Below are 25,640 nucleotides of genomic sequence, written 5' to 3'. Positions count from 1 at the left end.
AGTTCTGCTAAATACTGACATTGTTATTCTTGTTCAGTTGTGTCTGACTCTTCATGACCCCATGGATTCATACTGTCCATGAGGCTTTCTTGGCAAAGAGATAGTAGAATAGTTTGCACCTCCCTCCACCAGTGGAATAAAGCAGAGATTAAGTGACTTCCTCAGGATCACACAGCAAGAAAGCATCTGAGGCCAAATTCAAACTCAGGTTTTCCTAACTCCAAGCCTAGAATTCTACCCATTGAGCCATCTAGCTGTTCCAACTACTGGCAGAGCAGAGAGCATATATCAATGCTAATATAAAAGCTTCATCAGGTTCTGTTGCCTATAGGATATGTCTGAATCCCTCGGATAACTTGCTCATGTTTTTCTGAACATTTTGAAGTTTTCCATCACCTCATCTTTATATTACATGTATGTGTATTTATTGAAAAGCATCAAGGCAAAGCAGAGAACTAGGCTAAAGAGTCAAGAAGACTTGGGTTCAAGTCTTGGCTCTCATACTATTTATCATCGTTGTTGCTATTTTTATACCACACAGGGTGTTCCTAAAGTCTGGACACATAGGCCATTGCCAGCAATGTGGAGTTATTGCAGCGAGTTCACGTGAATCTTGCAAAGTGCATCAACCTTTGCATCACAAATGAATTAAAGATGTTATTTGTTAATATTCCAATTAAATAAAATGTTGTTGGAAAATTTCATTCATTTCATTTCTTGAAATACGCATTTTGCCTATGTGCCCAGACTTTAGGAACACCCTGTATATTGACTAGTAGAATGTAATTTCTACAACATCATACACCACATCATTTTTCCACCCCAGTGTCTGAGACACTGTGGTTTAGTCCAGTGATTCTAAACTGTGAGTCGTGACCCTATATGGGGTCACAAAAAAATTGGCAACAGTAAAAGGTTTCTGAACACACAACACCAAAAATTAATTGAAAATCAAAAATGTAATGAATCCAAGGTGTTTCTGGCAGCCTTTGCACACGTTGCATCTCTTAACTTCACTGCAGCCTTGGTGCTGAAGCCCTGGTTTAGTCAATAAAGAAACAGTTTTCAATTCAGGTAAATCTGAGTTCAAGTCTTACAGTAGACATATAATAACTATGTAACCATGGACAAGTCACTTAATCTCTTCCTATGGTAACTAACATAACTTTAAGACTATATGTACATTAGAGAAGAGTTACCTATCAACATCAGCAGGGAGTTCCACAGAGACTAAAATGACAAATCCTCACTTTAAAGAAGAAAAATCCCCAGTGGCTAGCTAGCCCAGTACCTAGTAAGCACTTAATAAATTCACTAAACCAACTGGTTCCATTAGATGCATTTATCTATGTATCTATCTAGCTCATACTAAATACTTCTGCACACATTAAGGTGTGCTTTTCAACATAATGCCTACTGATAAGAAATATTTCTGCTTAATTCATGTACTACAGCACCTACGTGGCACAAAGTCATTAAATGCCAACATGCTGTTATAGAAAGGTTGCTTTACTACTTTCTGCCATTATAAGGAGTTAAAAATGTAAGTCAAATCCAGAAAGATGTTTAAAGTAATCTGTACTGCTATATTTTCTTGGCATGCACCATCAATTAAATTAAAAATTCCTTGTGGGCAGGTGTTATGTGCTCTATTTTTCCAGTGTCTCACAGGGTCTAGAACATCATGGATTCTCAATTCATGTGGCTACCTTATCCAGTGGAGCTGCACAGAAACCAATTGAGACTGGCATTCTTCCTTTTGCTTACCCAGGCTGTTTTCTAATTAGTCCTTACAATGAGGAAAATAGGGTGGTGAGAGGGAAGTAATATAAAATGTAAATAGTCCCTAATAGCCACCTCATTGCAAAGCAAAAGAATCCCTTAGCTTAGTGGGATCAACTTCACATATTAGCACAATTCTGGTAGAACAGAATAAAGGGATCAGGTCCAGCTGGGACAGGCAGTTTGTACATAGGAGTTTAGCAGCAGGCATTAGAGGAAATAATTCTACTACCTCCATGATCTATCTGAAGTCTTCAATGAGGATCCTAACTAAAGACAAACTCACCCCAAGACTTGCTCAGTGAGAGAAGCTAATATCACCTTCATTGCTAATACTCCTCTGATCCATAGGAATTAATTTTGGAAAGACATTCAAAACTCTTCAGGAAAAACAGCATCCCCTGCTATGAAGTAGTTTTATGAGGATGTTAAGAAAGAATAAACACACCTGAAAAAAAATCCACAACCTATCTGAATTGAAATGTAGTCTCAAGATTGCTACAGTCATACCATGGGCAGGAAAGGAATCCATGTGGGGAAATCTTACATATTTCATTTAGTAAAAGTATGGGCAGTTTGGAATGATGACAGAAAGACCAACAAACCTGTTGTTAATTCCAGACATCAGTAAGATTAAATTACAAACAAATGAAACATTCTTAAATGAATATTAAGACAGTTCAGATAGTATTATATAATATATTCCAAAAGTCTTAGTGCATTTTAAGCTATTACATTATTAAAATAGTCATTTAAGCTATTAATGTTTAAAACTACACTAAGACTTTTGGGACAGCCTGCATTCAGCACTTACTATTTGGAAATGAATGTACTCTTCAGACATAAATAGTCTTCCATGACTAGATAGAACAATTTGAATGATACCTGGTTTCAAATTTCTGCCATAATGCACTATGTGAAATAATGGTATCCTCACATCGTATTGCTCATACAGTCTTTAAAAATGCATCAAACATTTGAATAATGATTCACCTGAATGACAAATAACTACTTTGAATGAAGCAAGACTTTCATTTTTTTTCTTATGTAGAGCATTTCAAGAGGTACAAAAGAAAAGAGGTAAATATGAGGGCTACTGGATTTAAAATAAGCTTAACTATTGAAATATGATCAATTCTCTTTTGACATCCCAATATAATTACCATGCACTTCACTAAACAGAATTTAAAAGGGGGTCACTAGAATACACACGTTTCACAACTAAACAGACCAACACCATTCAGACATTTTATTCTGATTCTTCTTTCACAACATGACTCAAGAGGAAACATGTCTAATATGATTGTACATGTACAGCCTATATCAGATTGCATGCCATCTTGGGGGGGAGTGAGGAAAAAAAAAAAACTTTGGAACACAAATCTTGTGAATTTGAATGTTAGAAACTACCTTAATGTGCAATTGGAAAAAAATAAAATACTATTAGGTGGGAAAATGAAGAAAGCAAAGAGTTCAACCCATTTTTACTGCTAGGAAATTCTAAAAGCCAAGAGCCAGCACTGTGGGCCTTGAAGACAGAAGAGGATTAAGGGAAAGAAAAACAGATGAGAGGAGGCAAAGACATTCTTTTAAAAGACTCTCAATAATTTAGCAAAAAGAAGCATACCTCCATAATAATAGGGTAGGGGGATTAATTGGGGGGAGAGCTTAGTTAGAGAGGACCACAGGAAGAGATCTTCAAGGAGGGTTATGAAAGGAAGGATGAATAATGAGATAAAGGCTGGACCAGATATTTCCTTGGTATATATAACTCCTGATAGGGGTTCTGGAGGTCATCATCTTCTTGATAACTTATACCTATTGTATTAGAGAGTTGCCTGGGGCACTAAAAAAGGTTCAGGGATTTGCCCAGGGCCAAAGTGCCAATAAGAGTTAGAGGCAAGAACTGAACCAAAGTCTCAATAGTTTCAGGAGTGGCTCCCTATCCATCATGCCATGGCAAGAGATGAGAGAATTAGCAATGACAAAATATACTCTTCCAAAATAAGGATGGATACATGGCTATTAAGGCAAGTGATATTCATAAAAAACAGGCAAAATTACAGTCAAGGGCTCCAAAAATGTTATATTATGTACCAAATATGATTTTTTTTGTGATTCCTTGTTATTTATAATAAAATCACAAAACTTTTTCTAGAGGCATATGGAGTAGTGGATAGAGAGTTGGGTTGAAGCTAGGTGGACCTGGTTCAAGCTCAAGACAAGCCTTTCTGACATACTGGCTTTGAAGGCCCGGATATGGTATTTAACTTTTAGTTCCTCCAGAAAGCCATAAAAGACTTTAAGTTGCAGAAAAGGGGGAAATTTTCTCACCTAGAAGTTGTTATATTAATAAAATTCCAGCTCTAATATCTATGCCAACCAAGATTTATCAGGCATCTAATACTTGTAAGGCACCTGAATGTAGAAAGATTTGCTCCCATTGCAGAAAGGACACTGAAGGAGGGAGTCAGGAAACAGTTTCCTATCCTAGACAATACCGGAGATGGAGAAGAATCCTTGCACTCTAGATGTTTACAATCTAGTCTGAGACAGAGGAGAGATGTGGCATACAAGGGAACTGACAAGATATGGTTACAATTGTTAAGTGCCAAGTAACACAGAGAAAGCAGAAGACAAGCCACAGGCTTAGGAGGAGGAAATATTCTATGTGTTCAAAGAATCAAAGAGATACGGTCTGCAAACTCTAAGGCACTCATGTTGACTTCAATTCCTGCAAAATTCTTCCATGTATTTAAAAGGGACAGTTAATAAAGACATAGAAATGGAGAGATAACAAAGAAACCAACATGAATTCACCAAAAATAGGTCATGCCAGAGTATACATATTTGCTTTTTTTTTTGGGGGGGGGGGGGGGAGGGAGGAGATAGGTAATACAGTTGTTGAATCAAGGAAAGACTGGAAGTACAGTAAAGCTATATTTTAGCAATTCATAACAGAAAAAGGTCTCATACTATTTTGTGGGGATATGGAGTTATAGACTAGATAACTGTACATATTTAGGTCAATCTAGACCTGCACAAATGTCTGGATCCAGAGTCATCTTCAAGTGTAAAATGTCAAGGTGGAAGGCAGTCTCTAGTGGACTATTCAACTGTCTATGGGTTTAAATCTGAAAAGACCTAGAAACCATCAAGTCAAACTCCTTTATCTACAGGAAAACTGAGGCCCAGAGAAGTTAGGTGGCTTGCTCTAAATCACACTTGTAAGTAAGAGAATCAGCACTTGAACTCAAGTTCACTCCTTCTGATCCAGTTCTCTCAGCACTGCATTATATACTACAACCTATTGGTGGTATGCAACCTTGTGATGACTTGGACCAAAGCAGGGAAGGCATGTATGATTAAATTTGCAGATGATACAATCAAAGCTCATAGGATCACAAATCAAAAGCTAGCTGACCTGGGACACTCTCTGTGCCAACCCCCTTATTTTATAGATGAAAATACAGAGGCCCACAGAGAATCAGTGACTTCCCTAAGGTCACATGGGTAGGAACAGCAGAGGTGAAATTTTGAACCCAAGTTCTCTGACCTCAGAGCCAGTATTTTTTACCCTGTGACCAGGGAAATTAGGAGGGACAGCTAACACACTGGATCACAAAGGGAGTGGTCTAAAAGATGTAATAAATGAAATTAAGTCTTCAGTGACAATGTGACCTAGTGAATAAAGAGCAGGACACAAAGTTGGGAACTTCTGGGTTCAAGCCTAACTTGTGACAGATACTACGTGACTGTTGCCACACTATATAACCCCATTGATATTACAAGTAACTCTCTAAGTGCAAACCAGTTGCTAATCTGCATTGGTAATAGTCTTTCATCAGAAAATTCCTGCCTGATCTATAGGCACAGAATAAAAAAATAAAACCGTCCTACACTCCACCATAGTTTTAAAAAAAATTCACAATTCAATCAATAAACATTTATTAAGCGCCTAATATATGTCAGGTATTTCTAAGATGATGAAGAAAGTCTAGCTAGCATTCTACCAGAAAAAAAGTCGGGGTTTTAGTGGACTACAACTCAAGATTATCAACAGTGTGACCCAGGAGACAAAAAGGTGAATGAAACGCTAGGCTGCATTGAGAGAGGCATAGTCTACAGATTCAGGGAGGTGATAATGTCATTGCACTCTGCAGAACACACTGGAAGTACTATGTACAATTCTGGGCCATAATTTAGGAAAGATAGTGATAATTTTTAACATGAACATGGAAAGGTATAAAGCGTGAGCATGGTTTTCCAGGACCCATGGCCATAGCAATCTCTTGTTCCCAGGTGTTAGATATGAGTTCTTTGGTTCAAAACATCACCACCACAAGCATGGAGATTGTAAGGGCCAGGTGTCACTTGTTTAGATTGTAAAGGCCAGGACCCTGGAGGGGTGGAGTGTAAGTATAATGCACCTGGGCACCGATTAGTGAGTGGGAGCCTTTAGTGTTTAAATGCACAAGATAAATGCAGGGGTGGCGCAACGGGTGGGAATCTGTGTTTGCCTCAACTGGCCCCCATTGAAGCTTGAGGGGATTTAGGGGAATGCACAAGTTGTGCCCATCTCCACTGGCCCCATCGAGACATAGGGAGAGTTGCCCCCACCTCCCTTCTTGCTGGCCCCTGTGAGAAGGGTGAATAGAAAATGCTGCAGGAGCTAGTGCTCAGCAGCCCTTGTGAGAAGGTTAGAAGTATAAAGTCTACATTGTTTAATTGTTAACCCCTTTAAAGCTATCTTTCTTTTATAAAAGCAGATCAAAGAACCTGTGCTGGCAAGCCATCCTGGGTGTGCTAGGGTGCTTGCTATCAAAGGGTAAGCAGGATGTTAAGCAGCCTTTAGATCATGCTGTGTGAGGGCTGGTTCAGGCAGGGAATGCTAATTAGCCTAGAGAGGAAGCTAGGTAGGTGGCTCAGTAGAAGACTGAGCTTGAACTCAGCAGGTTATGAGTTCAAATCCAGCCCCGATACGTTCTAGCTGAGTGGACCTTAGGGAAGTCACTTAAACTGTCTATCTCAGTTTCCTCACTGAGGAAATGGGAATAATAATAGCACCTACTTCCAGGGTTATTGTGGGGGTCAATCAGATAATATCTATAAACTACCATGTAGGTGCTTAATAAATGCTAGTTGCACTAACCCAGAGAGAAGAGAAGATAAAAGAGCATGATGAGATAGTTTCTTCAAGTATCAAGAGAGGAGTCAAAAAATGGGAAAAAATAAGGAATAGATGTTCTATTTGGCCCCAGGGCCAGAACCGGGAGAAATGTACTAAAATTATAAAGGGAGAAATTTAGGTCAGATTAAAGGAAGAGCTTCTTAACAATTACAGCTGGCCATAAGTGGAGTGGGCTGCCTCAGGAGACAATGGCTTGCCTTTCACTTGAAATCCGCAAGAAAATACTGAATAACCACTTCTCCTGAGCATAACAGAAATTGTTATTCAAATATAATAAATCAGTGTATCTTCTCCCAAATTTGAGATTATAGAATGGCCTGAAATGGTGCTATGAGACTTTCAGAGAGGGAATGGATTATCGTAAAGTAGTCGGGGGTTGGCTTCAAAGAAGCGGACCTCAACTAGAAAGATGCATCGTTTTTTAGGTAGGTGGAGAAAAGGAGCGTGGGCAATTCTAGGCGGGTGGGATAGCAGAACTTCACAACAACACACCTTAAATTACAAAATCAGAGTTTTACAAAGTGAACTTTGTCATTGGTTGACAAACTACTGGAAAAAGAAGAGTGAACAAATGTCAGGACACTTCAGCCAAGATTACATACTTTACACGCTGCAATTTCTAGATACATTGAGCAAAAGCTTCTGTTCCATCTCACACTCTCTAATAACCACTGCTGTCAATAAGTTTGACTTCCCCAAACTGAAGACCTTATCATTACTCAAAATGATTTGGAAGCAATACTAAAGTCATGACAAAATAAATCGTGTATCCCCCTCCTTTCCTTCCCTTGGCTGTGAGATCAATAGTTCAATACTTTCAGCATGAGAATCCAGCAGTGAAATTTTCATTTGTTACAAACAGCAACAAAAAAAGCCCTAAGCATGCCCTGTCACTTTCAGTTTCAGAGGAAATGCACAAATAAACTCTTACCCTAGGGTCATCTTTGACAACAGGCAATACTATGCCATCTTACATTAAAGACAATTCATATCAGTGGCCCAAAAATTTCCTTTAAAATTACCATCTTTTATATCTATTGTAACAGGATGTCAGTTTTAAAGTGCCACTGAGATATAGGACCTGTCATTATGGTTAATTTTCAGCAAATTTTAACACCAGGATAGCTGATCCCTGAGGGGATGTTTTTGGTTAGCAATATTTGTTTGGTAGTTATCAAGACAAACATGGAAATATATTTGCCTATATTGTCAAATAAAACTATGAACAAGCTATCATATACATTAATTCAGATGTACAGCGGCTGGTGAGGTGTTTTCTTTAAAAATTGGCATGTATATAAATATACATATGTACAAATATCCATGTCCACATATATGCGTTTGCTGGAGCCATCTCAACGCAGTTCTTGGCAGTCAACTGTTACATTTTCAGTGTATTTACACCTCCAAAATCAGCAAAAGTTACAAACCAAGGCATAAATTGTTGTATACACATGTACACACACAAATGGTCACCCAAGTCACGCTAAAGTTTTAAGCTGTAATAAATAGCTTAAAAATGAACATGATTTATCCTTTGATCCAGCAGTACTACTATTAGTATTAGGTCTATATTCCAAAGAAATGATAAAAAAGGGAAAAGGACTCACACGTACAAAAATATTTATAACAGCTCTTTTTGTGGTGGCAAAGAACTGGAAATTGAGGGGTTGCCCATCAATTGGGAAATGGCCGAATCAGTTGTGGCATATGAAAGTAATGGGATAGTACTGTGCCGTAAGAAATGATTAGCAGGCAGATTTCAGAAAAACCTGGAAAAACTTATATGAACTGAAGCTGAGTAAAGTGAGCAGAACCAGGAGAAGACAGTAACAGCAACATTGTGCAATGATCAACTAGCTGAGCTCTTCTCAGCAATACAATGACCTGAGACAACTCCAAAAGACTCATGATATCCACATCCAGAGAAAGAACTTTGGAGACTGAATGCAAATTGAAGCATACTATTTTCACACTTTTGTTTTTTTTATTTTGTTGTTTTGTTGAAAACTATTTTTATACGTAATTGGAAAAAAAAAAGTACTATCAAGTGTAAAAAATAAACCAAAAAACCAAAACCACTGCACATGATATAAAAGCCCTGGATTAGGAGTTGAAGGGCCTGGGTTCTGTAACTCTTTCATTGACTGGCTGCATGTGGCTACAGTTTTCAGTGGCCTCCCTCATTTACTTCACTCATAAAATGGGAGAGTTAGTTACATGATTTCTAAAGTTCCTTACAGGAAGAATTTATGAATTCTGTAGACAATGAACTCTGTGCTAACATCCAAGTACATTAATTTGTGAAATATATAGGTTACACACTCAGTCAATATCGCCTTAAAAAGTCAGAGAACCAGCTCTTGTCCTATAGTTTTTCAATTTTAGATAATTAAATATTTACTGGATTCTCTCTCTTGTAATGGTTAGAATGCATCAGTTATGGCCACCCGCTCCTCTGCACAAGGCAACTATGCCAGATTTCACTGATTAAAATGTGTTTGCATTATGTGTCAATATCCACTTAGACAAAAATAGAAATAGCATAAGTCTCTTTGAGCAACTTAAAAGCTATTTATTTTTAAAATGTCACACATTTCATCACTATAGAGACATATGATGAGTTGCTGAATAGGTACAGTAACTCTTAACCAAGATTAGCACAGTTTCCATAAAACTAGTTTAATCTATGGTATCCAATAAAAACTTCAACAGTCTTCCAGATCTTGTCAATAACACATTCCCCACCAAACCTCTTTCTTAAGTCTATTTATATGGAGACACTTCCATCTCTTCATTAAAGCCAATTTTTCCTTTTAAAAAATTCATCACTACACTTCTTAAAGTCATTACTGCTCTATCAAACAGTCTGTCCGCAACAGCCAAACATCGAGGGAATTTACACACATCCACACAGCATGCTCTGAAGATACTTCACTGTATCATGACAACCTTGCAGCATAATCACCATATTTACAGTGGAGATTATCCACAGCCATCTTTATTTCAGCTAGGAACATAAAAGCTAGCACTAGTGGAAAGGTGGGAATAGATTGTGGTCAAACACTGGAAGGGTAAAATGGAAGAATCATAATTATTTGTATATGAGAGAGGAAGAGAATACACTTATACCTGAGTGTATGTTTGACTTAATATGACATCATCAATAATAATAACCAACGATATTTCTGTAATAGTTTTATTTTGCAAAGAGTTCTACATCCATTATCTCATTTAAGCTTCTCAATGACCCAGTAAGGGAGGTAATGTTGGTACTACTTATCCTCATTTTACAAAGGACAAAAGCAAAGTTCAGAGAGATTAGCCTTTCCATCGTCATAGAGCTAGCATTAGGGGTAAGATTAGAACTCAGTGGTCTTATATATATTTACATATCTATGTCAAATGCGACCTTCTCTAGTGTGGGGTGGAGAGGGAGGTAAGGAGCCAGTTCAGAACTTAAAGTGGAACAAAAAATAAATTAAATTAAAAAAAAAAAAAAGATTAGAACGCAGATCTTCTCAACTCGAGATCTAAGACTCTACACAATGGTAACTCTCCCTAGTGTCACTACTATTTTACGTGAGAAAATCTGTTCTCTTCCCCTAGTATTTATGATAGAGTTAATTGTACAGACATGAGATAAGGTTCATGTGAAGTAGAGCCACAACCAGGCAGAAAGGCAGCTGTTTAGTGACCTGCATGCAGGAATATCTAAAAAATATCCCAGGAACAAAGAGAGACCAATGTTACTAATACACAGATTAGCACATGCAGGTTGTATGGTAGTAGTATTGACCAATTCCCACCATTTCACTTGGCTTTCCACATACTTCTTGCCTCTTTTCCCACCAACTGAATGAAATAGTATAATGGTTGGAAGAGGGTGAAGTGAATGATTGGGGATGGAATACAAGGCTTTGACTCTGCTAGTTCAGCAGAGCTTTGAATAATACAGGAAAAAATATTTCTACCTAAAAATGTTTGAAATATTTATCTGTATTCATTTTAATTTCACATAACTTCATGATAGCAAAAGTTGGCAATGCATTTGTTATGCTTAGTACAGTTTAAAAATTAGATTTTTATTATAGTTCTTATAGTTTTTATTATAGTACCAAACTTTAAAACATAATTTTTACCTATGAAAATATACTTTTTGCGATACTATTTTACGATACTTTGGAGTGAAATCAGTAGATTTGAAAATGAATAAACAAAGAAAATCTAATCTTCATTTTAAGTTATCTGGAGCTCAAAAGATGTTCTTTTTACAAATGAAAAATAAAATTCTTACCATACCTCTCACAATTAGTTGAGCAAAATTGGAAACTCCAGAACCTCTTTCTGACTGAGTTACGCAGCGGTACAGATCCTGGTCAGTTTTTGTCACTTCTTGCAATCTAAAGGAAGCAGCAAATCTTCTATGATTGATATTTTTAGTCTGGGCCACTGGTATATCTTCTCCATTCCGTCTCTGCAGACAGAAATCAAATAGTCAAATTACAGCAGAAATTATTTTCATTATTATTTTAAAAGTTAAGTTAAATAAAGCCAAATGCATTAAGTCTATTTAATGTGTATCTATCTACTATGTCCCAAGCAATATGTGTGAGGACATAAAACATAAAAAAAAAAAACATATAAACAATAACAAAAAGTCCCCACTATAAGAAGTTCACAGTCTAATGTGAAACACTATGATGAACATGAACATGAGAACAAGTATGTAGAAATAAGGTAAACTAGAAAAACAGGATAAGCTAGAGATAAGCACAGCAGCAAAGGCACTAGCATTAACAGGGATTAAGAAAAGATTCTTGTAGAAGACGGGACTTTTGTTGATACTTGAAGGACACCAGGAAAAGTACAAAGTGGAAATGAAGGAGAGTTCTAGGGATGGCAGTCAGTCAGGGAACACACTTAAGTGTGTAGAAATGGAGTACCACATGTGAGGAATGGCAAGAATGACAGTGTCACTGTATCACAGAGTAGGTGGAAAGATGTAAGTTGTGAGTAGGAAGAAGAAACAAGCATTTATTAAACATTGGGCTAGACACTGTGCTTTACAAATATTACTGCGTTTAATCCTCATAACAATCCCAGATTATTATTATTATTATTATTATTGTATTATTATTATCCCTCCATTTTACAGATGAGAACACTGAGGCAGACGTGAAGTAACTTGCCCAGGATCACACAGTTACTAAGTATCAGAAGCCACATCTGAGCTCAGGTCTTGCTGAATCCAGGCCTAATACTCTATTCACTGTATGACCTAGCAGCCTTTAGGGGACAGAAGACTGGAAAGATAGGAAGGGAGCAAGTTATGAACAATTTTTGAAAGCCAGAGAATTTCCTGTTTATTCTGGGAAGTAATAATGAGGCACTGGAGTTTACTGAATTGGGGGAGAGGACGTGTGATACGGTCAGAACTATTCCCTAAAGAGGAAAATCAATTTGGCCACTGTAGTAAAGATAAAATGCCAGGATTGAGGAAAACCTTGAGGCAGGAAGCCTAATCAGAAAGCTATTGCAATAGTCCAAAAGGAAGGGGATGAGGGTCTAGATAAAGATGGAGACAGTGTCAGAGAAGATAATGGGGTGTTATAGTAGAGATGTTACAAAAGCAAATCCATAAGATTTAGCAAGTGACTGAATGTGGAGAGCGAAAGCAAATGAGGAGTAGATAACAACGCCAAAGTTACGAATGTGGGCGACTAAAATGGTGCCACTTCAACAGTAACAAGAAAGTTGGAGAAATGAGAAGTTTAGTTTTGGACACATTGAGTTTAAGATATCTATCAGATACCCAGTTTGACACGGCTCCTGGAGATGCAAGACTGGAGGTCAGCCTGAATAAGAAGAATTAAGAATCATCTGCTCAGAGAAGATCAACGAATCTGCAGAAGCAGAAAAGTAAAGCAAAAATCACAGAAAAAGATGGGTAAGAGAGCCCAGGACAGAGGCTGAAGGGACATCTAGTGAGTGTGACCTGGATGCATATACAACAACAGAGACTGAGGAGGAATAGTCAAACCTGGTTGGAGGAGAACCATGTAAGACTAGAGTCACAAGTGTGTGTGTGTGTGTGTGTGTGTGTGTGTGTAAAAGAGAGTGCAAGAAAAAGAGAGAGGGGATATAAGAATACCAAAAAGATGGTAATCAGCAGTGTCAAACACTGCAGAGAGTTCAAAGATGAGGAACGAGAAAGCTAATTATATTGGGGAATCAAGAGATAATAGGTAACTATGGAGAGAGTCACTTTAGTAAAGCGATAAAGTCAGAAGCCAGAATGCTAAGAGGGAAAGGAAATAGAGACACTGATTGTAGAAGGCCTTCACATGGGATGAGAAACATCTTTTGAAAGCTGGAGGGGACAGATGGACCAGGTGAGAGTTATTCTGTAGCAATGTTTGTGGGGAAGGGGGGAGGGGCAGGGAAGCATCCAGTAGACAAGGAAAGAATGCTGATTAGTCAAAGAGTAGAGACAATAGAGGGAGCTATCTGCTGGAGAAGATAGGATGAAATGGGATTACTTGTGCACACAGAGATGTTGCCTCCTCTATAGCTAAGGTTCTAAAGGTTGTTACCTTTCTTGCTCATAGTTCACCATTGTACTAAAAAACTTTCCCCCTAATATCCATCCTTCCCCTCTCAGAGACTTTATTTACTCACTGAAGAGTTTTTGGAAAAAAGAAATGACACCAGGAAATAATGGGAAGTTGTAGGAGCAGGAGTGGTAGTAAGGGAGAGAAAGTGGCTTCCAGGTTAGTTTGAAAAAAAAATGCTTGAGGTTTACATTCACCCAATCAACCACATAATACCCTCAGCTACACTGAGGTAAAAGAGTAAAACTATTTCTCCTTATCTACTGTCTTATCATACCCTTTAGTAACAAACATTTTTATGACATTTATTCTTATTAAGAAACACACTCATGGACATTTCAAATAATGCTCCTTCACACACACACACACACACACACACACACACACACACACACGCAAAATCCTTCTAAACTCTGTGGAAGAAACAAAGGTAAGTCAAATTAAAGATTTATTGTAATACTTTCAGGTCAAATTTATGATACAAGAGCACTGTATATGTTCACGTGTTGCAAGTATACTTTATAGTACATTGCTGCCCCTTGTAAAATATGTGTGTCATGCATTTGGGGACCACTCTCAAAGACCTGTAATATATTTCAGATCATTATCAGGTTTTACGCAATTGTCATCACTTTGTGTGTACTACATCATATTGATCATATTTAATATTTAAATTATGTTTAACTCCTTTGTTAGGTTTACAATCCTGGGTTAGACCATGTTCTTGAAATTATGTTAAACCAAACTAATTTAGGAACCATTTTCCGGGAACACATTGCATGAAAAGCTGTGTTGGAGAACAAGAGCATATTTTCCTTTTTCCATACATTCTAGAAATGATGAGTTACAATCTAGCTGTGTATCACTTGAACTACCACTTGTAGCAGTGTTTCTCAAACCTTTTGGTTTCAGGACCACTTTACACTCTTAAAAAGTACTGAGGACCTTCCCCAAAAAAGCTTTTGTTTATGTGAGTTAGATCTACTGATATTTATCACTTTAAAATTAAGTATCCTATTATACTTATTGAAATAGTTTTGACCTCATAGGTCCCCAAAAGCATCTTAGGGGCCACACTTTGAAAACCCCTGGTCTGTAGAAAATGGTGTTACAAAATTTTTTTTTTTACTATGCCATAAAAATTTTACAACCGAAGAATCCTGTATTTTAAAATTTCCAAGTAAAACTTCCCTTTTCCTTTTCTCTCTATCTCTGCTGACTTCTTTCTCCTCCTCCTTATGTCTCTCTGTCTCCCTCTATATTCCACGCACCACCATCACCGCCCACCACCACAACAACTTCCTCCTACATCTTGGCCCCTGAGACATCAACAGTAGCCAGGCTGAGACTGCAGAAAGCTGAGTCCCTACCACCTCTAACATGTAGCATGCAACAGAAAACACTAAAATATGGGAAATTCAATAACATAGGTAGCAAAGGTCAGTTGATTGGGGGGGGGGGTAGGAGAGCACTTTCTGTTTTCCATTAATTTTTTGCAATTCTTAATTCTTTCATCGTTTTCTGGGATTATGCACTCCCCTTATACAGAGGCTGACTTTTGAGTTACATATAAACCAAAATGGATGCTTTAGTTATTTTTTCCTGAACAAATTGGGGAGTGGGGGGAAAAATCTAGTTCCTCAATGATACTTCTTGATTTTAGTTCGGAATGATCTTAGTCTAGATTTAGTCATCTGGTGAATAACTTCAGACAGATCACCTAGAATGCAAGACTTGTATTATCACACTTTTAAAATGGAAGAAAGGAAAGAGGGACTGAGGGATAAAAGGGACCATAAGGGATTATATCAGAAGCAATAAGCCTCCATATCCCCAGTCAGAAGAAACACAACATGTCAAGTGTTCCTAGTTAGGGTCAACCCTTTATATAGAATCTTGTATTCTAAATTTAGATTTTTAAGTTTCAGTTTAGGAGACTGTCATCGAGCTACTGAGTCACTAAGTGGAACTACATCAAAATAAATGTACCAGAGAAATTAATCTAGAGAGACAGACAGAAAGGAAGTCAACATGCATTTATTAAGCTTACAGAGAAAGAGACAGGCAGAAACATGCATGCATAGACTCAAAGTGTACATAGGTAACATTTCTCAGTATCTAAGCCTAAAGAAAAAGTATTTTTTTTACATCTAATATTTATGGCATCAGTGAAGGATCACAGCACATTTTCTGAAGAAAAATAGTATCATCACAAATTATCTGGACTTTTAAAACTACTTTGGATTCTATGTTAGGCAACAAGTTTTAACCCTTTAAGTATAAGTTGTTTTGTTCCTCGCAGAATCTTTCTTAGGCATCCAGGATATACCTTTTTAGATCTCATGACAAAGCTATATTTTCATGCATCAGATATCTATTTTCTCCTTGCATTTAAAAGAAAGAAGGAGGGAAAACTGTGATGAACCAAAATTCTGTATTCTTTATCAAGTAATATCTCTGGACTTTGACTTTTATTTAATAATGAGATGACAAGTTATGAAGATACATTTTTATTTCTTTTTTGGCTCCAATATCGTCAGTTGAATTTTAGAGACTATATATGCTTTTGCAGTAAAACTTGGATGTCAGAGAAATAAAAAAAGAAACTATATCAACTGATACTTATATCAATGTTAGAATATATATGTATGTATATAGATGTAATTTTAAAATTAATAAAATGGCTATAATATTTTTCTTCTATGTTTGTCCATATACATACACAACATATACACCATTGTTACTTTAGGTTATAAGCAGTAAAAAAAGAGAATTTAGTAATTTGCCTTAAGGACCGGGCATTTCATAATGTGAGGTGCAGGAGGGAGAGGGAAGCCTTTCTAAGACAACAAATGAAAAATATAACACTAATGTACATTAGTTTAAATGTTACCAAAATGCACTCAAAAGAATATACCTTTGTAAAAGATTCAAAGAACACTATGAAAACTATCAAAAAGTTTCATATAAAAGAGTAAGAGTAGCAACACTAGAATGTTATTTTAATATCTCTCTGTGTGGGGCAGCTAGGTGGCGCAGTGAGTAGAACACCGGGACTGGAGTCAGGAGGACCTGAGTTCAAATCTGGCCTCAGACGCTGGACACATGTACTAGTTGTGTGACCTTGGGCAAGTCACTTAATCCCAATTGCCCTGAGCAAAAAAAAAAAAAAATCTCTCTGTGATGTGCTTGTGAGCTTGTGTTCTTCAGGACTATGACAGTAGATATTACACCAAAAGGAAAAGGAATCAAGGACAGACTATATCTCCTTTCCACTGGCCAACCAACAAATCTAGGTTCAGGGGGCTCATCACAAGAGAGTTGGAAACCAGACAATAACTTAACATCATTAACATCATCATCATCGTCATTGTCACATCATCGTTGCAACCTATGCACAGAATCTATTAATGAAAAGAAGAGTTTCAATTTACATCAGTTAAGGGAGTATCTTTCAATCAATGAAATTACAGATACTCAGAAGCACTAAAATTATAGCAATAAGATAAGTATTACTTTGGATAATGTAGCTTCCTTTGTCCAATTTGTTTAGCTTTAGATTTGCTTTAAAAAAAAAGTGACAAGAAATTTAGTGAAGGAGGCATAAGTCTAGACTTGGAGTAAAAAATGAAATGGAATTGACTCCTAACTCAGATGCCTCAGAGCTGTGTGACCCCGCTAAGTCTCAATGACCAGAAGACACACCAAGTTTCTCATTTGCTTCGGCAGAGTTAGTTTCTACATGGATCATTCCTTACTTCAAGGAAACAACACATATGTACATACATACATACACACACATACATACATGTTAAAACTTTGTACAGCAGAATTATACTAGCATGTACCACATGATTGATGCTTAAGGCAAAGTCACTCAGGCATCTCTGCATACCTTCTTCACTCAGCAGGCCTAAGGTACTTCCTCTGTGCAATAACTAGATTTGTTTGAATGTAGTTCATTTTTCATAATATCCTAAAGATACAGGTTTTTCCAATTATATATTAAATGATCATTGAATACATTGGAACTATTCATTTGCCTAACAAGAAAAATACTGACCTTTCAGATAATGATACAAGGCAATCAATACTGTGAAAACTAAAAACAACCAAAAGTAGAGAAATAAAGTTATTCCAGGTGGTTTTGCCAGTCATACAATAATCTTCCTATTTCACTTCTGTCATTTTAATTCTTAGTTCAACTTAAAAACCTAGCCTATTCTACTAACTCTACCAACCCCTCAAGTATGTTTCACCTCTCTCAAAATTTGCAGCAGAATGTAGAGTCCTTGAGGACAAGAAACCAGTGGGTAAGTCGTTTAAGCTCTAAATGGCCTAGATAACTCTCTATGAATGTAAGTTAAGGATCTATGTGTCTGGAGCTCCTCATATCCATCAAGTCAGAGGTTTGGACTATACCATCCCCTTTCCGAATAAGTGACCCTTTAGAAGTTATAGAAATTGTATTGCTCTGTGTGATAACACAGGAAAAATAAAAACAGAATTTCAGTGTTTTATTCATTCACTAAGAACTGAACACTGCCTTTTAACTGCAAAACAATGATTTAATATCCTTCATCTCTCTAGATTTAGAGTAGCTAGAAAAAGATTATTTTCCCTATACTCTGCATTTAGGTCCCAATGAATGATATTAAGTGAACCTCAAGTCAGTTCCACCAATTTCCACTCTTATTCCAAGCAATATTCCCAAAGTGAACCCTGAGAATTCTAATTAAAAGAGCTGGAATTGAATTAAATGACAATTCTGCTGAGCTGTTCTCAAGTAACTGTGATAACCTCACTATAGGCCAATCAGCCTCCTCAAATTGGTGGTTGTCCATAATTGTCTGCAAGACAATTGAGTATTCATTATTTATAAATCACAGACTAAAGGAATGAAATAAAGGAAGTGCAACATTAATTAATGCAAAACCTCCTCCATTTATTATTAAGATAGGTATAACATGATGAAAATTATACAATTTCCCCAAGAACTCTGAAGTATCATTCCTAAAACCATAATCTTAACACAAAAAATCACAGACCATTTGGTATTTATTTGGTATTATTTGGTATTATCTCAGTAATTTCAAAGAAATAATAATATATTCACATAGTTCATTCACACATGAGTTACAAATCATCTTCCTTATAACAACAGTGTCCATTAATTATAGCAACTATTTAGGCTGATTTAACTGAGACTTAAATGCAACGTAAAAATTAAAATATAATAAATGTTTACTAACTACCTATGTATGTAGCAGCACGGTGCTAGGCACTTGGGAAAATGTAAGATTCAGTTCCTGAACTCCAGGAGTTTAAATGTAGTGAAATGATTTGTAACCAAGTGTTAGAGCTGGAACTTGAAGAGAGGAATTTCTGACTCTCCATCAACAATAAATACTGCAAAAGAAAACATTATCCAATTTAGAAAAGCTACACTGAAATAACTCTAGTAGCATTACCACACAAACAGTTAGGAATGCTTGAAAAATCATTAACCTGATTCCAGGTATGCTCACATCCTCTTTTAATTAAACTATTCTTTCTAATGTCAGTTGTTGTTTATTGAGAATAGAAAGTCTCATTACAAAGTATACAATTTGAGCTATTGTATCAATTTATGTCTACTCACTCCAAACAGGGCCTGGAAACTCTGTACAATTAAGTTTAAAAAACATTGGAAATCAATGTAAATTTATGTTAGTAACTAATGAAAGACTGTAATTTCTAGTTCCTCCTACCACATGTTGCCCTCTTAAGTCCTCGAGTGAGGCCTTTTGACTGAGTCCTTCTATAGAACAAATCCTTTCATTAGGGGGATTTGTTCTGTGAAGTTTGGATTCAGTCAAAGGACTGTATTTGAGGACCTAGAGGGCCACATGTGGCCTTGAGGCCACAGGTTCCCCACCCCTGCCCAGTGTATGATTTCATCAATTGAGTTAAGGGTAGCAAGGCTAAGAAGGAATGCCATGTAAGTATTTTTCTTTTTTTTCTAATAGTAATGTGAGATGCACAAATTCAGAGCCAATTCCATTCTAAATGTGTATATGGACTATTTGTGCCTGACCTGTGGTAGAACCTTCCAAGCTCATATCAGTCTCATCAGGCACAGTCAGACACACTGTAACGCGATGCCAACATAGTGATGCCATTTTAGTCCTCAAAACAAAGGTCAACAATCAACCAAGAGTCTCAGACATGTATCTGGGGGTTAAACCTGTGGATATTTGAGGCTGTAGACCAACATCAAGGACTTGAAAAATAGTATGTTAAAAACCAGCAAGCATTTATGAGTTATTGGAATGTTCTAAGAATTCTGATTGCACTCATAGTATGAGTAGTTCCTTCATGCATTACAAAAATTGGGGTAATAGTAATATTCTGGCTGAGATAAGACATTAGAAATGGCTTACTAATTTTCATTCTGAGGGGTACTTGGTTGCTTTTGTGAAAAGCTTTTGATGTATCATCTCCAAAGACTGGAATTTTTAGCAATAACATGTTTAATAATATTATCTTTTTGAAGAAAAAAGGTTAGCAGTTAATGTTTGTCAGGAACCATACATTCCCTTTTTTGCATAAATATTTTGCCTAAAGTAAAGCTTTCTGAAGTCAGTTGTTACATATTTAACAATCAAGGAAATGGATGAGAGAATTCGAAAAGCTCCTAAGATCATCTAATCCAATCCTTAGTCAACCAGAATTGCAAAACCATACATGCTTTTCTAAAACACTTAACTTTATGAGTAGTTCTTTATCTGTCCTATCCCCCTCCCCGACAACATGGAGACCATTAGGCTACATTTTTAACAGTTTCTTCTCTCTTTGAGTCATAAGGTTCATACTGCATTTTTTTTTTTACTAACAGTTTATTTAGTATTATAATCTTGTCATAGTTACTTAGTTCCTGTTTACTAAAACAAAATTCTCCATTTATGCTTTGGATTTTGCTAGTTAAGTGCTCCTCCTGGTACACAGTTACTCTTCTCTACTTAAAGCGTAAAGTAGTAAGTGGGAAAATTACTATATTTAGAATCAGAAGATGGGTTCAGATCTATCCTGTTGTTTTTGTTGTTTCAATCGTGTCTGACTCTCTGTGACCCCATTTCAGATTTTCTTGGCAAAGATACTGGAGTTGTTTGCCATTTCCTTCTCAGCTCATTTTATACATAAGGAAACTGAGGCAAAAAAAGTTAAGTAACTTTCCCAAGGTCCCATAGCTAGCAAATGTCTGAGGCCACATTTGAACTCAGGCCTTCCTGACTCCAGGCTTAGTGCTCTATCCACTGTGCTACCTAGCTGCCCACTGAATGACCTAGCTGGCACTCTACTACTGGGATATTCAGGAGCCCTACTGTCTTCCTTTCTTCCTCTGCAAAATGAGGGGGTTAGACATGATGGCCTCTGAGGTCTCTTACTCCTCTCTGCATAGTGGAAAGTTTACTGGCTGTGGTAAGAGGTTCTGGGTTCAAATCCTAACTCTGTTGCTTATTAGCAGTATGAATTTGCACAAGTCACCCAATACCCTTGAGTCTTACTTTCCCAAGCTAGAAAATGAATGGGTTGAACTAAAAAGCTCTAGATCTATGATCCTATAGTTGTACAAATTATCATCCTATGTAAATACTGACTTACCTCTAGACTTCAACATTTCCAAATCTAGTTTGAAAGAACAAAGAAGTTGGAGAAGCAAGGGTGGCAGGTGATGGCAGTCCAGTGGACAAAAGCTTTCTTATATGACTTCACAAAGCACAAGAATATCTATGGGTATAAGGACACGAATGCTAATCTACATGAAGCTATTTTAAGAAGAGTCAGGAAAAAGCTGATACTTGAACATACATCTGAAAAAGGTGAAGGAATGATTTGACAAAGACTAAGGAGAAATAAGAAAAAAAAATTTAAAGGCAACGGACTGACAGACTTGCTTAGATGAAAATTAAGGATCAGGCATAAAAAGGCATGGAAAATCTCTTAAAGATCTTTAAGGTCATGTTCAGAAATACGAAAGGCAGTCCTGTGTTGTGGAAAGGACACTAAACTAGGGGAAAAAAAGACCTGGTTTTAAATTCTAGCCATGCCATTGACTAGGCTTATGACTTTAAGTAAGTCATTTAATTTTGCTATGCCTCACTTTCCAGATCTGTAAACTGAAAATAAGGCTTTCATCATCAATGTCACAGAACTACTGTGAGTATCACTTGAGGAATTTTATGTAAAGGGCTCTAAAAATGGGAATAATTTTCACTAATATTATTATTATTTGTAAAATAGGTATTTTGGTAAATAATAACACAGCCAAGATTCAACTCAGATTTTCAGAAAACAAATCCATTGTTCTTTCCATGCATTAGCTCACAGTTAGAAATAAAGGAAAGTTTTTTGTTCTTTTCCATGAGAATCGGCTTTAACAGGTTAGGAAAGTTGACATGAGCATAGTGCAAATGAAATCAAAGTAATGATTTGCAGAATGCTACCATGGGGCAGCTGGGTGGCACGGTGGATAGACTGCTGGGACTGGAGTCAGGAAGACTCATTTTCCTGAGTTCCAATCTGGCCTCAGACACTCACTCACTGTGTGACCCCGGAGAAGTCTCTTAACTCTGTTTGTCTCACTTTCCTCATCTGTAAAATGAGTTGGAGAAGAAAATGGCAAACCACTCTAATATCTGTACCAAGGAAACCCCAAAAGGGGTGAGTTGGACACAATTGAAAAATGACTAAATACACCAATAATGAGGCAATCTGCACGGCGAAAAACATCTGTAGTCACAGAATAAACCTCTTATCAATAGCAGCCAACTCTCAAATCAATATTACCTGTAAGAGGAAGCAAATGGGCAAAAGCAAGGATGCTCAATGAAATTTAATCTGGAAATCCAAGTCCAAGAGCAAATACTCCTACTGACAATGGAACAGTCCATCATCTTCATTCTTGAAGGGCAGAACATTATTATTTATAGACTTCAATACTGAGAAATCCTTGAGCTTCTACAATCGCTCAGCTTTTACAGGCATTTTTCGAGGATGAGCAGGGCCAAAATAGCTTTCTACATTATTCTTTTACAATCGATTAGGAAGGCTATAGCCATCAGGCCCAAAGAGTTCATGAAGTCAATGAAGGAAGAAAAGGATGTACTATGAATTCATTGCATATAGCTCTTTCAGGCAGGAAGTTACATTAGATAACTTTAGGCAGACACAAAGAACCCCAAACACAAGGTGGAATTACAAAATTTATTGCAGAGACATTTTATAGTGCTCAGCAACCCAAAGAAGCCTCCTCCCACCCCCACCAACACACACACACACACACACACACAAAGAAGGTGAAAGAGTCAAATAATAATCAATTATACATGATCAAAGATTTTGACCTAGAGCCCAAGAAACAGAATCTCTGATTGTGAAATTTTCAAGTTAAGAACATAGAAACCTAATGTTAACAAGACTACAGAATAAGGAAAGACTCACAGAGAAAGCAATCACAAATACTACATATAGCAAGGAAGGCTAGATGGCTCCAGGCTACTAAATAACGCAATTCCTCTTTAAGTGGAACAGAAATGAATTTAAACCACTTTATCAAAAGGAAAACTGCTAAAACCTAAAGTAAGCATAGAGAAGAAAAGTCCTCAAATTTAATCAAAGATGAGATCACTGCTGGGTAGAGGGGGAAGGTTAAAGTGTCTAAACTAAGGGAAACTGAAAGTTTATGCAAAAGATACCACCCTGATGGGAGAAAGCGATGAGGGTGAAAAATCAGAGTGGAAAAGCTATCTTGAAGCTTAACATCTGGATCACGGCAATGGTTACATCACTTCCTAGCAAAGAGAGGCAAAAGAAATGGAAGTAGTATCAGACTTCTTGTCCTTGGGCCCAAAGATAACTGCAGCCATGAAAGTAAAAGATGCTTGCTCTTTGAAAGGAAAGCTACGGCAAATCTGGACAGCGTACTATAAAGCACAGAAGCCACCTTGCTGACAAAGGTCCATGTAGTCAAAGCTATGGTTTTTCCACTAGTAATGGATGATTTTGAGAGTTTGAACTATAAGGAGAGCTGAGTGCCACAGAATCAATGCTTTTGATTTGTGGTGCTAGAGAAGACTTTTGAGATAGCAAGGAGATCAAATCAGTCAATTCATAAAGAAATTAGTTCAGTCTCCTCATTGGGAGGACAGATACTGAAGCTAGTTTAAATACTCTGGCCACATAATGAGAAGACAGGACTCAATGGAAAAGTTCGTGATGTTGGGAAAGACTGAAGGCAAAAAGAGAATGGGATGGCAGAGGATGAGATGGATAGAAAAGAGTCATGGAAGCAAAGAATATGAGCTTGGACAGACAACAGGAAAAAGTGGAGGACAGAAGAGCCTGGTCTGCTATGGTCCAAAGCTCCATGAAGAGTCAGACATGACTGAACGAATAAACCACAATCAATGCATACATCTCTAGATCATATATATACATATGTGTGTATACATATACACATATATAAGCACTTACATCTCTCTCTCTCTCTCTCTCTCTCTCTCTCTCACACACACACACACACACACACACACACACACACACACACGCACACACTCCTGCACAAATTCCTCTCCACTTATATCTTGCCCATCCCTCTAGTTGGGCTATTGATTTTTTTTTTTTTTAGGAAGCAGCATGAAGGTGAAGATTGACATGGTCTTGAGCGGAGAATGACCAAAATGGAAAACAAAACAATGAAATTTAATGCCTTCATATATTATAGTCTTTTGTTAAGAGTTTTCATTATTTTCAAAAACAACAACAATGAAAAAAAGTTTTTGCATGCAACTAGGAAATAAGATACACAGGCAATGGGGCATAGAAATTTATCTTGCCCTACAAAAGAAGAAGGGAAGGGGGGATGGGAGGGGAGTGGGGTGACAGGTGGGAGGGCTGACTGGGGAACGGGGCAACCAGAATATAAGCCATCTTGGAGTGGGGGGAGGGTAGAAATTGGGAAAAAATTTGTAATTCAAACTTTTGTGCAAATCAATGCTGAAAACTAAATATATTAAATAAATTTTAAAAAAGAAGTTAAAAAAAGAAAAAAAGAGTTTTCATTATTAAATATCAAAAGAGAATAAAGCTACAATCTGTATTTTTTTAATGAGTATATAGATTTCTCCCAGAAATATGTACTGAGAGTAAAAAGTACCACAAAGTGGTAGCTCCAGAGGCCAACCAACCCCATAGAGATAAAGAGGAAAACAATGTGATGCACACACACATACACATATATACACATTATAAGTTTACATGTGTTTGTTATTAGCAACATTATTATTATTATCATTATTACACAAGTAATTTTTTTCAGGTAGAGGTTCTACATGACGGGATCCCTTGAAACTCTAAAATTGTGGGATGCTATAGATTTTTTATCAGGGTGCAATTCTGGATCAACTCTAATGAAATGAATTTTGATGGAGAAAAATTGAATCTTACACTTGGATTTTTAAAAAATCAATTTCCCAAGAATAAGATGAGGTAGGCATGACTAGGTAGCACTTTGTGTAGAAAATAACTAAGAGTTTAAGTGAAGTAGAAGTTCAACATGAGTAAAAAGTCCCACATAGTCACCAAAAAAGTTCCAGCAAGCTTAGTCTATACTAAGTATGTGTAGTGGTATCCATGAAGAAGAAAGGGATGCATTCCAGAAATATCAAAAAGACATTATAAGATCTGCAACTGATTGTGGAGATATAGAGATAGAGATAGATAGATAGACAGACAGACAGACAGACAGACAGACAGACAGACAGACAGACAGTAATGGAGAGTAGCTGAGTTTGCCAGAAAAGGGTCTAGAAGAAAGGTGATGCCCTCAATAGTTTAAAATAAAAGTTCAAAACAGACTTAGACTTTTGAAGATAATGAATCATTTCAAACATGCTGAAAATGAGATATTTATTTATGGGACATCTGGTTCAAAATGTCCAATATGTGATTGGTGATATGGGACTAGAGTTCAGGAGAAAGACGGAGTTGGATAAATAGATAAATGGACATAG

At 37.0% G+C, this 25,640-nt stretch overlaps 1 protein-coding gene across 3 annotated transcripts in view; it reads right to left on the bottom strand.

Moving 5' to 3' along the window:
* The window catches only part of PTPRK (protein tyrosine phosphatase receptor type K), a 732,727-nt gene that overhangs the window by 324,720 nt on the left and 382,367 nt on the right, over positions 1–25,640 (bottom strand). For all 3 annotated transcript variants that reach the window (XM_036768513.1, XM_036768511.1, XM_036768512.1), the window contains exon 6: positions 11,276–11,450. In XM_036768513.1, coding sequence (XP_036624408.1) covers positions 11,276–11,450 — 175 coding nt within the window. The remainder of the gene's footprint in view (positions 1–11,275; positions 11,451–25,640) is intronic.

This window comes from Trichosurus vulpecula, chromosome 7 (assembly GCF_011100635.1).
Source record: "Trichosurus vulpecula isolate mTriVul1 chromosome 7, mTriVul1.pri, whole genome shotgun sequence".
NCBI lineage: Eukaryota > Metazoa > Chordata > Mammalia > Diprotodontia > Phalangeridae > Trichosurus > Trichosurus vulpecula.
Note: the sequence above shows the minus strand (reverse complement) of the source record. Positions and strands in the feature narration are given on the sequence as shown.